This window comes from Mus musculus, chromosome 3 (genome assembly GCF_000001635.26).
Source record: "Mus musculus strain C57BL/6J chromosome 3, GRCm38.p6 C57BL/6J".
NCBI lineage: Eukaryota > Metazoa > Chordata > Mammalia > Rodentia > Muridae > Mus > Mus musculus.
The window spans coordinates 136,074,464-136,087,216 of record NC_000069.6 but is presented as its reverse complement, the minus strand read 5'-3'; the positions used below and the strand labels follow the sequence as shown (position 1 = coordinate 136,087,216).

General features: G+C 39.0%; 1 protein-coding gene across 4 annotated transcripts in view; it reads left to right on the top strand.

Annotated features, from left to right (window-relative positions):
• Bank1 (B cell scaffold protein with ankyrin repeats 1) overlaps positions 1–12,753 on the top strand; it is a 272,779-nt gene that overhangs the window by 238,925 nt on the left and 21,101 nt on the right. For all 4 annotated transcript variants that reach the window (XM_006501484.4, XM_006501483.1, NM_001310749.1 and 1 more), the window contains one exon: positions 3,979–4,047. In XM_006501484.4, coding sequence (XP_006501547.1) covers positions 3,979–4,047 — 69 coding nt within the window. The remainder of the gene's footprint in view (positions 1–3,978; positions 4,048–12,753) is intronic.

Here is a 12,753-nt window from a genome sequence, read left to right as displayed (position 1 = left end):
ATTTTGGTTATGAGATATCCTGTGTGGAAAGAAGATTTCACAGTAACTGACTGATAAAGCTCACATTTCTGTTATGAATTGGAACGAAAATGAATGTTTTCTCCTTAGGAAGCTAAGCATCTGTGAATATCACCCTTGCCTTTCAGTTTCCATGTCATTTACCGCCAGGTCGTTCTGTGCTTTCCGCTCTTCTATCTCTGCCAATCTCTAAAGGAGAATGTACTAGCATTAATGACTGTGTGTGCATGCTGGCTGGTGAGTTGGCACACATTTTCCCTGGACACCAAAGCATAGTTTCCATTTTCCTTAGTCTTGATGTCCCTGCCAGGAGAAAGAGCCTCACATTGCATGGCAGATATGACCGTGTCCACATTCCTGTTCAATGTGGTGACCTGTGTTGGATAAACATTCCACACAAGGAGGTGGAACTAATGTCAAAATGTCAGTACGATGAAATGGTTTCAAGCTACCAAAGCGTTTGCACTTTCTTATAGGGGTGGCATATCTTCCCTAAGCTTCATGTGAGTCACTCGGACCACCTATCAGGTGACAGCATTCTCTTCCTCTGTTGAGCCTTCAGAAAAAGGGTTGTTTTTTCTGCTTTCTATTTCCTCTTCTGCCTTTTATGGTTAGCTCTCATATCGCACATAGTGGGGAGATGGATGGGGAAAGCAAAGCTACAAGGACTGAGTATTGACTCTTGTTCTCCCTGACTACGTTGCCTCTGTCCTCTCTCATCAGTGGGTACCAGTAGCATGATTGATCTCTGTCTAAATGAACACTGCAAAGTGCAGGAAGCTTTGGAAACTGTGATATACCTGTGCACCCTGGGACCTTGTTTATACAGTGCTGGGCTGTGTACTGGGCAACAGAATATAAAGAAGTCCCTTCTCAGGACACGGGATAGAGTGTCTGTTTTCATTTCTCACGTGTGATGGGCACAGAGCATCATGGGATTTGTGACTTCTAGTTCGAATCCGCATGAATGACATTTGCATTCCCCCCAGATTTTTATCAGCTTTGCCACACAGACAATAACGTTGAGGTGCTTTGTCCATTTTTCTTGGAAGAGGCATTCTCAATGACTTCTTTTGCTCTCAGGGGACAGTAAACAAGCGTGACATTAGTAGTGTTGCTGCAGAACAGTCTGGAAAGACAAACTGTGCAAGTGAACTTGTTCCGTTCACTGGCTCTTCCTCTGCTACTTCTGCTCTGCTTAGCATTTTTGAATATTTAACACTATGCTAATTTTTTCATTCAATGTCATTTATATTCTGGAGAAACTTTTACAGACATCATTTCTCCAATATGTAAAATAAATGAGGGTGTCATTTGGGACATTTGTATTGTTTGAGATTATTTTAAACCTCAAATCTTGTTTTGTTGATTTTTTTCCCCTCTCCTGGTTTCTTGTGTTTAAAGGTAAAGACAAGATATATACTGTGTTCATGTTTTTTTTTTCTTTTCAAATTCTAACTACAGTTAGCAAGAGAAAAATAAGATTACACTGGGTAAAGGTTATCCAAATTGACATGTCAGAAATTGCATTGGTACCATGCCTTGAACACTGACTGGGTAAAATGCATTTGAAACAGTGCTTACCAAGAATCCAGCATATAGATAGAGTCAGCATTGTCGATACATTTGAAAAATCATTCTGCTCTGTGACTCAACTTTCTACTTTTTCTATTAGTCCACGCCCTCTGACTACAAATAGTAGGTCTTTCCTCGTGGCTATGTGGGATGTGAAAAATGCTTCTGAACTTTAAACACATTGAGAAGACTATTTGCTAAGTCTAAATTTCTGCCAAGATGTGAAACTTATCAGTAAGCTCAGGGGGAAGGAAAGGCACATGGGTGCAGTGGGGGTGAGGTAAGGAATTCTAAGTCAGATTAGACATTACTAGGACTTAGCATTGCAATCTATTTCCTACCTCCACCTACATCTCTGTTATCAGCATCTCCTCACACCACCACCAATCCTAGTAGTTGGCCAGCTCTCGACTCCAGATTGACCCTGGTTCAACTCTAGAGAAATAACACTAATGCCTAGTAACTGAAGGTCAAGATCAGCATTAACTGTTCATCACATGGCCAAACATTTGTTGCCAGCAGAAAGTATTTCAAAACAGTATCCAGGGTAAATTGGATTTACAGCAAACTTCACACCAAGAAAGCTGGGAAGAGAAGTCTACTTTGCAAATGTTCTGCAGTGTCAAACCTCAGCAGAATCCACAAACTTTTAAGTAACCTGCTGTTTAATTGGAGACATGACTGTTTGCATTAGCCTTTGAGTTCAAGTCATTTCCCATATTAACGATGCCAGGTTACAGTGTTTCAGTCTTAGGCACTCTCCATTACATCTAAACAATATTAGCAAAAACATGGGCTGCCTGTCATCACTTTATGCTAGGGCAACTGTAGAACTAACGGAAGAAAACAGCAAATAGGACTTGGGAGGAGGGGGTGGAATCTAATATCCTAAAATATAGTCACATGACAAATACCCCTCATTGTGTTTTATTTAGGAAAAACACAACAAACCCAGGATGTATAAAGAGAACTGATTTTCAACCAGAGATGTTACTTTAGATGTATAGTTTTTCCCAAATGCATCGTATTTGACAGTATATTCACTCCTCCTGGGGACAGAGAGAGGAATAATCTTTCTCTTGACATCATCTAAGACATTAAGTGTTTAATAAATGTTGATTTGATTTGAGACATTTGTTTTTTTTTTAAAGTTGAATGTATGTATTCTTGATTAAGCCCATATATGACCTTGATATTAGTGTTGTTTAAGTAAGAGCAAAACCACAGCAGAACTCCACGATCTCGTCATGGACCTGTTTCCCCAGGTCACAGTGGCCAAGTGCCAGGCAGCTGTCTCCTTTTATAGGAAGATCCTGCTGAGATGCCAGGAACAAGAGCACAGCCTTGCTCCTGTAACTCCTCCCAGCCTCCTCCTCTAACTTTAAAAGGGAATAGTTACTAAGAAGTAGACACTGTCGGGAGGAAGCAAGAGGCTGAAGGCTAAGGCTTAAGGGTCTAAATCATTTCTCTGCTAACAACTCTGGGATCATTTCAAAATTCACGTAGCTCTTTTACAAGCTGGTTACTTCCTCGTCTATAAACATATGAGGCTGGACTAAATCTCCCAGGCCTCTTCGAGTTCCCAAACCCCATAATTCAGACTGCCCATAAAAAAATAAATGTAACTCCGGATGCTCATTTTCCAAAAAGTGAAGTAGTCAAGGACCTGCTCTATTTCATTAACAAATACCCAAAAGTATCCAGAACTTTGTGGGTGCTTAATAAATATTAAACACTGAATTTTACCTTTCATCTGCAAAACAGGGTGAGTAATGCTGACTTAATTCCCAGAATTTCATGTGCGAAATAATAAATGAGAACAAAGCACTTTTCAGATAATGAAGTAATTCAAACAAGCTGCTTTAATAGGTCTGAGGTTGGGGTAGATGACGCAAGAGTAAAGTGCCTCTTTTATTATTACATCTGTGGAACACAACAGGCTTCTCTTTAGTTGCTTATCACCCATAAGCCTGATTTGAGTGAGTAGTCTCTACGCAAATGAACCTTTACCCTCATGTGGGTTTAGCCTTTATCACTTCTAAAAAATGGAGCTTTTTATCTTCATCTGATATCAAGAAGGAATCGGCTTAGGAATGCATCCCATCAACATTAACAGACTCTGCCCAAAGAAAATGCTTTCCAAAATTACCGATAAACTGCACACATGAGAAAATTACAAATTTTATAATCTTTATACTCAAAAATGAATACAGTTCAGATAATATTACTAAGAAAAACCTTGTACTTGGAAATGAATATAGTTCAGATACTGTTATTAAGGAAAATGATACTTTGCACTCTGTCTTCATGGAGGCACCCATGGTATATTTCATATTCTTAAATGCCTTTGCCTAATAAACTTTTATGTTCTATGTTTTTTTACAGTGTTCCAACAAAAGGCAGCCCGAAGACAATCTGATGGTGATAAGTTCTACAGTCTACCTAAGAAACCCGGTATTGATTAACTTCAACTTAGTTAACCACTAAGATTAGTTAAGATTTAAAGAAATCGTGGGGATCTGCAGGAGGCCTCGCAGGTCAGATACAAACAACTGAGTTTGATTGATTTAACTTTGAAGTTTGTATCTTATCCCAAAACAACTATGCCACAGTAAAATCAATTATTTTCATTAACAAGAACAGGAAAGGCCCCTCATCATATTGCCTGTGGGGATGTTGTTCTCATGGCACCAGGAAGGACAAATAAGACAAATTCCATAACTTGTATCAGAGGCCCCTTTTATAGATCTGTAAATGAGACTAGCTTGGGTGTTTCTTTAGTCAGCTGTAGACGCCAATCAAAGGTAGAACCATTTTCCTAGTGTGTTCTTGCTTTCAGCATTTGATGAAATACCTTAGGAACCATCATTTATCATGCGGAGTAGAGCTGAAGACCACTATAGTCACACCAACATGCCAAACCAGTGGAATCATTTTGACTTCTAGTATTCATTTGGACATTTGTCTTTTTCAAGAATAGACTCTATAGCCTAAATAGACCAAATAACCTAATATGCACTAACAATAGCCTAAATGTACTAAATAGCCTGTTAATAGCCTATTAATAGGCAATTTAGTACAACTCTTTTTCAACAGTTGGGACTGAATAAATGTTCAAATATAAAAATCATAAAAATTGGTTGACACAGGTCTTAGGGGTAATCATCTTTGGTAACCTATGAGCAGATGTAGTTGCACCTTTGATATAATTTCAGTCCCAAATCATGTCACCTTGAAGCTAGTACCAGGTAATTAGTGAGAAAGACATATTGAAATAAAGAAGACACAGACACACACACACACACACACACACACACACACACGTATGCCATCTCCTTTTGTGCCATTTTGAAAAGGCTAGGAACAGGCTGTATCTACTTCTGACACTCACTGAACAATATTCAGCTCAGAACCTCAAAGGACCCACTCTTGGGATGCTATGAGTTGTCACTCATTCAAAGCTGCATTCTCAATGGTTATCGCTCATCGCTTCAAGTAGCATTCCCCATGGCAGCTAAGTTGTACTTAGACTGTTCTCACGATGAGTCGCATGGCACATGAACACAATGCTGGAGGAAACTGAGCCTCAACTCTTCTATGAATTCTTTAGATGCACAGCTTGTAAGTCTATATGCAAAACAACCACTCTCCTTAAATAGCAGTTATCCAGTACTGACATTAATTTCATAATTTAGCCATGTCATGATTTACGTGTGATGGCTTCCCTCTGCTTTAACGCTTGTCTGCAGCTTGTTGTGCAGAGGCTACAAAACAGAGTAAGGCCCGGCTGGAAGCAGGTCACATGACTGGACTTTGAGGTTTATAACCAGCCCTAGATTTGACACAAACTCTCTCCTCGCCTCTTGGTTTTCTGAGATGTAGCAAATTCTCATAGCCCCAAACTTCTCTGCTTCGGCATTCAAGCTTTTGCCACTATGAGGGCCATAGCCTCCCAAACTACAAGCAAGCAATGGATCTATTCTCCCTTAACTTGCTTCTGTTGGGCACTTTCAACAAGAAAGGTAATTAATACTAAATGTTGGGAGTGAAAGTAGGCTGTAGCTCTAATAAACCTGACCATATAGCTCATTAGAACAAGAAGAAACGTGGAGGAGTTTACAGCTGAAGTTCAGAGAAGCCTTGGAATGCTATATAGAGAGATTAATGAGCCTCTGTACTCTGGTGGGAGTATAGAAGACCATAATGCTGTTAGAAATCCAGACAGAAAGACCAGGCTCATGAGGTTTTAAGCAGGAGCAAGTAATGGAACTAGGCAGCCCTGATGGGACATGCTGGCAAAGCAGCTACTCATGTCATGAAAATGTGGGTGAGCCAGAATTCACAAACAATGAACTGAGTTGCTTTCAGATGAAATATAAGGCAGCATAGTCTACGGGTTGTAGCAGATTTACTCACTGCCTTTAGCTAGATTTACAGTAAGAGAGCAGAAAAGTGCAAGGAAAATGCCTAGCATAAAAAGTAGGTGTACACCTTGTACTGGCACAACAGAAGTAACACCTTAATGTAAGAAATCCCCAGCCATCAAAAGCTTCAGAATATAAAACTGAAACCCAAATTTTAAAAATAGTCATTTTAAAGGAGAGCACCTAGGGCAGGGGAGGACAAAAAAAAAAAAAAAAGAGTTCCTGAGTAGAGGATGTCTCTAAAAGAATTCCTTTGAAAATATCGACCTAGGAAAATGTACTCATGCATGCACTTCACGACTACAGTCATGATCCAAGTAGGCAAGGCTATATCTTGATCTAGTGGCAAAGCTCAGTATTGTCATCTACATAGTGCCATAGGTGTGGCAGGCAGCCAGGATGTAAGAGTTAGAGTCATAGAAGTTAGTATCAAAGTTCCAGAAAAGCACTGAAGTTAGATAATGCGTAGGAGAATCAGAGTCCCTTCATAGAGCCCCTGTGTGTGACAACATGAAGGTGAAGTCTGGGTTGGGATGGAGAACCAAGAGTGTTAGATGTACAAAAAGTGTAGGATATATTCCCAAAAGAACCTGTAGCCACTGACAGGATCGATCCCAAGAGAGAGGCTGTGTGTGCTGAAAGCAGCCATCAGTAGGAATGGGTCTCATGGAGCTGTGTGTGAGGGTAGGGAGTGTTTTCCCTACTGGGTTTCTGTATTGGTCTAAACTTTCTCTGTTGTCCTCCCTGTCCTCCCTTTTGGAATCAAGTGCCATTGTATGTCAGAATTAAGCAACATTTTTGACTTCTACAGAGGCTCATAGCTGAGTTTGCCTTGAGTCTTAGAAGAGACTCAGAACTTTTGAGTAGTACTGATACTGATACAACTTTTGAAGTTGAATTAATTGCCATTTGCATAATGCAATAGTGACTAGGGCAGATTCCACACTAAGGGTTGGATATAGACTGTTCCCCTGAAGGTCCCTAACTGATTGTACTGTTTGAGGAAATTGTAGAAGCTTTAAAGGGCACAGAGTGGATTACGGAAGTAGGAAAGTCAGTATGGTCTTTTTGACAGTTCGACACAGCCCCACTCCCAGGTCAAGTGTTTTCTGCTTTGCAGTTATAATCCAATTCTGCTAGCACTGCAGGTGAGATCTTGAAATTTCAGAATTTGTTCTCCTTCATAGGAGATCAACCATGGTAGAAACTTGGGGAGAGTCTATTCTCGGCAGCTGGATATCTACCCCACAGAAAACCATTTAAGAAGAGCTGAAAGTTTCCTATGAGCCTAGGATAGATTAATGGTCCACCATTATGTAGGGAAATAATTTTCACCTATGTTGGGATAGAAGAGAGAATGGTGAAAGGAAACCAGTTTTACAATAAACCTTATCAATAATGCCATGTTTTATTGATTTTATATACCTAGATCTAAACTCTTGACTAATTTGCTTTACAAAAGTCAATTTTCATTAGACATTTTTAGAGACCTCTCAGGACTAAAAAAAAAAAAAAAAAAAAAAAGTCCCCATGTTATTTTATGTCTTTTTATTTTGAATCTTAAATCCAATTTATTTGTAGCATTTTAAATTAGTCACAGTAGGATATTCTTTACTCTTAGACATCAAGAGTTTACGAGAATAGAACAAACTATTGTGCTATTTCTAAAAGAAAAAGAACATCGGATCTTTTTAAAAAAATTTTTTTCAGAATCTCCCTGATGACTATAACCTTCAGGAAAATTAGTTTCCAGCATGAAGAAAAATATAATAATAATAATAATAAGGATCTTTATGAAAGTATTGGGTGCTTAAATGGCTTTTTATATTAGGCAGAATTTTCTTTACTGTAACAAAATACCTGAGCAACCAACCTGAGAATAGGGTTTATCCTGGCTCATGGTTTCAGAGGTCTCACTCCTTCATGTTTTGAGAGTGGCAGAGTGGAGAAGTTTATGTCACAGCTGCCAGAAAGCAGAGAGAGTGGCCTGCTCCCTCCAGATATTCTGTATTTTGTAAAGTTTGAACCTCCTCCTGAAATAGCAGCACCTGGGAGCAAGCAGGGCATGAGCCGTTTTGCATTAGTGACATTTTGCATTTGCATTGTCCGGCCTTATCTCTTGAAGCTGTTTCAGTATTATGATCATCCAGATCATGGAAAAACACTGCTTCTTACAGGTTTCAGAACCTTTTCCAACTCTCCTGGGATTTCATCAGGCAGTAGGCATGAAAGTAGATACTTCTCCAGGACTGAGGTCTCTGGAGGGAAAGGGGGATAATGTTTGTGAAATGTTCATGAGTTAAGATTTTCTAAGGGACCTAGACAGGTTTCCTGAAAATGGTTAAACGATGTATTCCTCCTACTGTATTCTGGAAGAAAAGGATCTCATAAGAGCCAACTATTTCCCCACGGAAACTGAAAGCACTTCAGAATCTCTATGTTCAAGTCTGCCAAGGGGTTACCAGGAAGTTACATTATTGCTGAGCCAAGGAATTTTCCTGAGGAACAGAAAAAAAAAAATTAATTGGCACCATTTCTGTGGGAACTCAAAGGAATTCTTTGACTAGAATTTTACATCTTGAAGAAATACAAGAGGAAAGTGCTAAGAACTGGGGATCATAGATAAATTTTTTTTCACCAAAATGCAGTTTTAAAGTCAATTTTCCCAAGATGGTTTTGAAATCAGAAAATGCAGAAGAATGGTGTCACAGATATAATGTGCTTCCGTTCCTCTCCATTTCCTAGCCCTGAGCCAGGAAGAAGGCCTCTTCATTGTCACAAACCAGGGGAATAGATCTTGTCGGCATATTTGGAGTGAGCCAGGGTTCTGGAAAGCAGAGTTCTCTGAGGGCTGATGAATTTATGAAATTCTCATGGAGGGAAGGGCTTCTGCATCATTTGGGTGTTTGCCAAATATCAAGCATCCTATAAAATAGGTTGGCAGTTATCGGGCCACTAGACCATGATCCAGAAATCCCCAAAGATCACTAGAGGCACAGGAAGTTCCTTGAGAACATGAATACATTATATCCTATTCTCAGCTTCCAGATTGCCCATGGTTCCTAAATGTGTGATTTCTTTTGGGTTTTTTCTACCATGCCAAGACCAACTCCATTAGAAACACAGCAAACAAAGAACAGAAACATTACCAAACAGCCCCCCTGGTCATGGCACTCACCAATAATCTGCTCATCTCAGTTAATTAATAAGCCAAATGAAGGATTCCTAGTTGCTGTTACTCAGGGCAAACCCTAATACAAGGGTATGCCAATTCTAATCAAATGTCTACAGCAAGCAGCCCCAGATCTACATAAGCATAAGAATTACTTATAGAACTTCCAAATTTTGGTTACCATTCATACTCTGTATGTAAATGTAGACGTTATATGTAAATGTTCCAGAGATAACTTTTACATTATCATTCTTTCCATGTGGATTTCTCATGTCTGAAATACATTTCCCTTAAGTCATAATTCTATCTAAAGAATAAAATAAAAATGTATCAATAGTCATTTTATCAGCACCAAAAATCTGAAAGAACATATTTGTTTGTGATAATGACTATGTTATTTGGGTATATTTAATAATCAATCACTAAAACTTTGCTTTGCAACCTTGTGTTTGGCCCTATGGGCTTATAAATTTGTAATCCTGGCAAAGTCTCTGCCCAATTCTTCAATCCAAACTACAGAGTTATTATGGGCTTGTCTTTCAGAGGGGTTTGCATGCCCGTGGAAAAGATTTAGTCAGGGAGCATATTTTGTGTTCTCCGAGTACACAGTGCTGGCCAGTTTGATAAATGTTAAATAATAAAATTGTCTTTAAGCAGGAGACCTGGAGAAACGTGGAAGGCATTACTCTTATGTGGGGAAAAGAGACTTCTGAGCCCTGTGGTATTTCCATCAGGCTATGCTTGCCAATTTTAGATATATTAAATAGAAAAGAGGGAAAATTGTCAAAATGTGAACATTTGTACTCCATAAAAGAATAGTGGCTTCAGCTGCTTTTTCCAGTATAACTCATATTTCCATTTGTCATATTGCTCACAAAGGGTATTTTTTTGTTGTTAAAGTTATACCTGATTTTTTTTTTGATACAGTTTCTCATTTCTTGCCTAAAATGGGACTGTGCTAATGTGCGCTATGTAACTTCTGTCAGAAATGAAGGCAAACCCTGAGAGATACAAACTTCCTAATAATAATGAAGACAAAAGTTTTTTTTTTTTAATGAGTTCAGAGGAATCTAGGGCTAGTTCTAATTTTTTTTAAAAAAAATTGTGGCTGATAGAACCAATGTCAAAAGTATACCCTTGCAGTCTGTGAAATGAGGCTTCCATTTTCCCATAGAGAAGGAGGCCATCAAATCCCTCCCTCACCATGGAGCCCCAGCCCAGCCTACTGCTCTCTTCAAAGGCTTCTTCTCCTCTTCAGCTTTTATGGCTATACATACAGAAAGTGCCCTCCAGTAGACAGTGAGGAGGTGTGAAGATGAGGTTTCTTTGTTAGTTTCCTGGGGGCCTCAAGTAAAACTACAGGATGGAGAGAAGGGATAGGCAGGTAACCCACTGGTCACATGTGCCTTGGCAGGAATGTAGTCCCAGAAACTCATGCTTCCGTTCTACAGGGAAAAGTTGCTATTTCCCAAGACCTGCTTTGTATGCTGCTTCTATCAAAACCCTCTGCAGTCCTAGCTCTGACAATAAAATATGACCTGAACAAGAAACAGAACCAAAGGACAGAAGAACACTTAAGTGTTTACCTCAAATATATTTTATTTTTTTTTTTTCCATTTTTTATTAGGTATTTTGCTCATTTACATTTGCAATGCTATACCAAAAGTCCCCCATAGCCACCCACCCCCTCTCCCCTACTCACCCACTCCCCTTTTATGGCCCTGGCGTTCCCCTGTACTGGGGCATATAAAGTTTGCGTGTCCAATGGGCCTCTCTTTCCAGTGATGGCCGACTAGGCCATCTTTTGATGCATATGCAGCTAGAGTCAAGAGCTCCGGGATACTGGTTAGTTCATAATGTTGTTCCACCTATAGGGTTGCAGATCCCTTTAGCTTCTTTGGTACTTTCTCTAGCTCCTTCATTGGGGGCCATGTGATCCATCCAATAGCCGACTGTGAGCATCCACTTCTATGTTTGCTAGGCCCAGGCATACTCTGACAAGAGACAGCTATATCAGGGTCCTTTCAGCATAATCTTGCTAGTGTATGCAATGGTGTCAGCATTTGGAAGCTGATTATGGGATGGATCCCCGGATATGGTAGTGTCTACATGGTCCATCCTTTTATCTCAACTCCAAACTTTGTCTCTGTAACTCCTTCCAAGGGTGTTTTGCTCCCACTTCTAAGGAGGGGCATAGTGTTCACACTTCAGTCTTCATTTTTCTTGAGTTTCATGTGTTTAGGAAATTGTATCTTATATCTTGGGTATCTTAGGTTTTGGGCTAATATCCACTTATCAGTGAGTACATATTGTGTGAGTTCCTTTGTGAATGTGTTACCTCACTCAGGATGATGCCCTCCAGGTCCATCCATTTGGCCAGGAATTTCATAAATTCATTCTTTTTAATAGCTGAGTAGTACTCCATTGTGTAGATGTACCACATCTTCTGTATCCATTCCTCTGTTGAGGGGCATCTGGTAGTTTGGCCACACTCAGATGAAAGACCATATAATCAAATAATCAAGAATAACTTGACAACACATAACGGTCGTAAAGGCTTAAGAAAAAAATGATACAAAGTTGGGTGGGATCTGAAAAGAGTTGGGGGTGTGAATATATCAAAACATAATGTAGGAAACTCTCAAATAACTAATTTGAAGGAAGAAAAATCAGTATTTACAAAAATGCAGAATGTTCTAGTTTCCTTTCTGTTGCTATGTTGAAATATCCTGACAAAAGGCAGCTTAGGGAGATAGGTGTTTTTAGCTCACAATTCATGGTAACACTCCATCAGTGGAGTAAAGTCTAGAAGAGGAACGTACAGCAGCTAGCTCCATCACATCCATAATCAACAGCAGAAGAAAGGAAGCCAGGCCCATCTCCTGGCACTCAGCATCCACTGTCCAGTCTGTGATTCCATGCTTAGAAAAAGGTGCTACCCACAACATGTGTATGTCTCTCTACATCAATTAACAATCAAGGTTAATTGTAGAGATCCACCAGGATCTCTACAGGTCAACCTGATCTAGATAATTCCTCTCTGAGACTCTACGCAGGTGACTCTAGGTTGTCTCTAATTGACAATTAAAATGAATTGTCACATATTGTGTGTGTGTGTTCACTTTTTAAAGGCAATTATCAAAATCTATGGCAAATACAATTGAAAGAATACATCAATAAGGAAATCATAGAAAAGGGAAGGAAGGGAAAGGAGAAAAGGATGGAAGAAAAGAAAAAGAAAAAGGAAGAAACAGGAAAATCAGTAGTAAAATAGGAGAATGTAATGTCAAGAAGACTTTTTTCATGTAAAACATAGCATTGTTTTAGTAAAAATACATTATGAAAATTACATCAAATGAGGTAAAAAAAATAAAATTTTAAATACTACTAGACTAATAAATGTTTGTATAATATTATAGAGATAAATTTTAGCAATCAATTTGAAATCAGTAAAAGAGTTTGAATATAATAACTATTCCATATAGAAGTACTAATATATCAGTTATTTCATTAAGAAATACATAGTAATTTTGATTGATGATATATACATTCATTATTTTAACA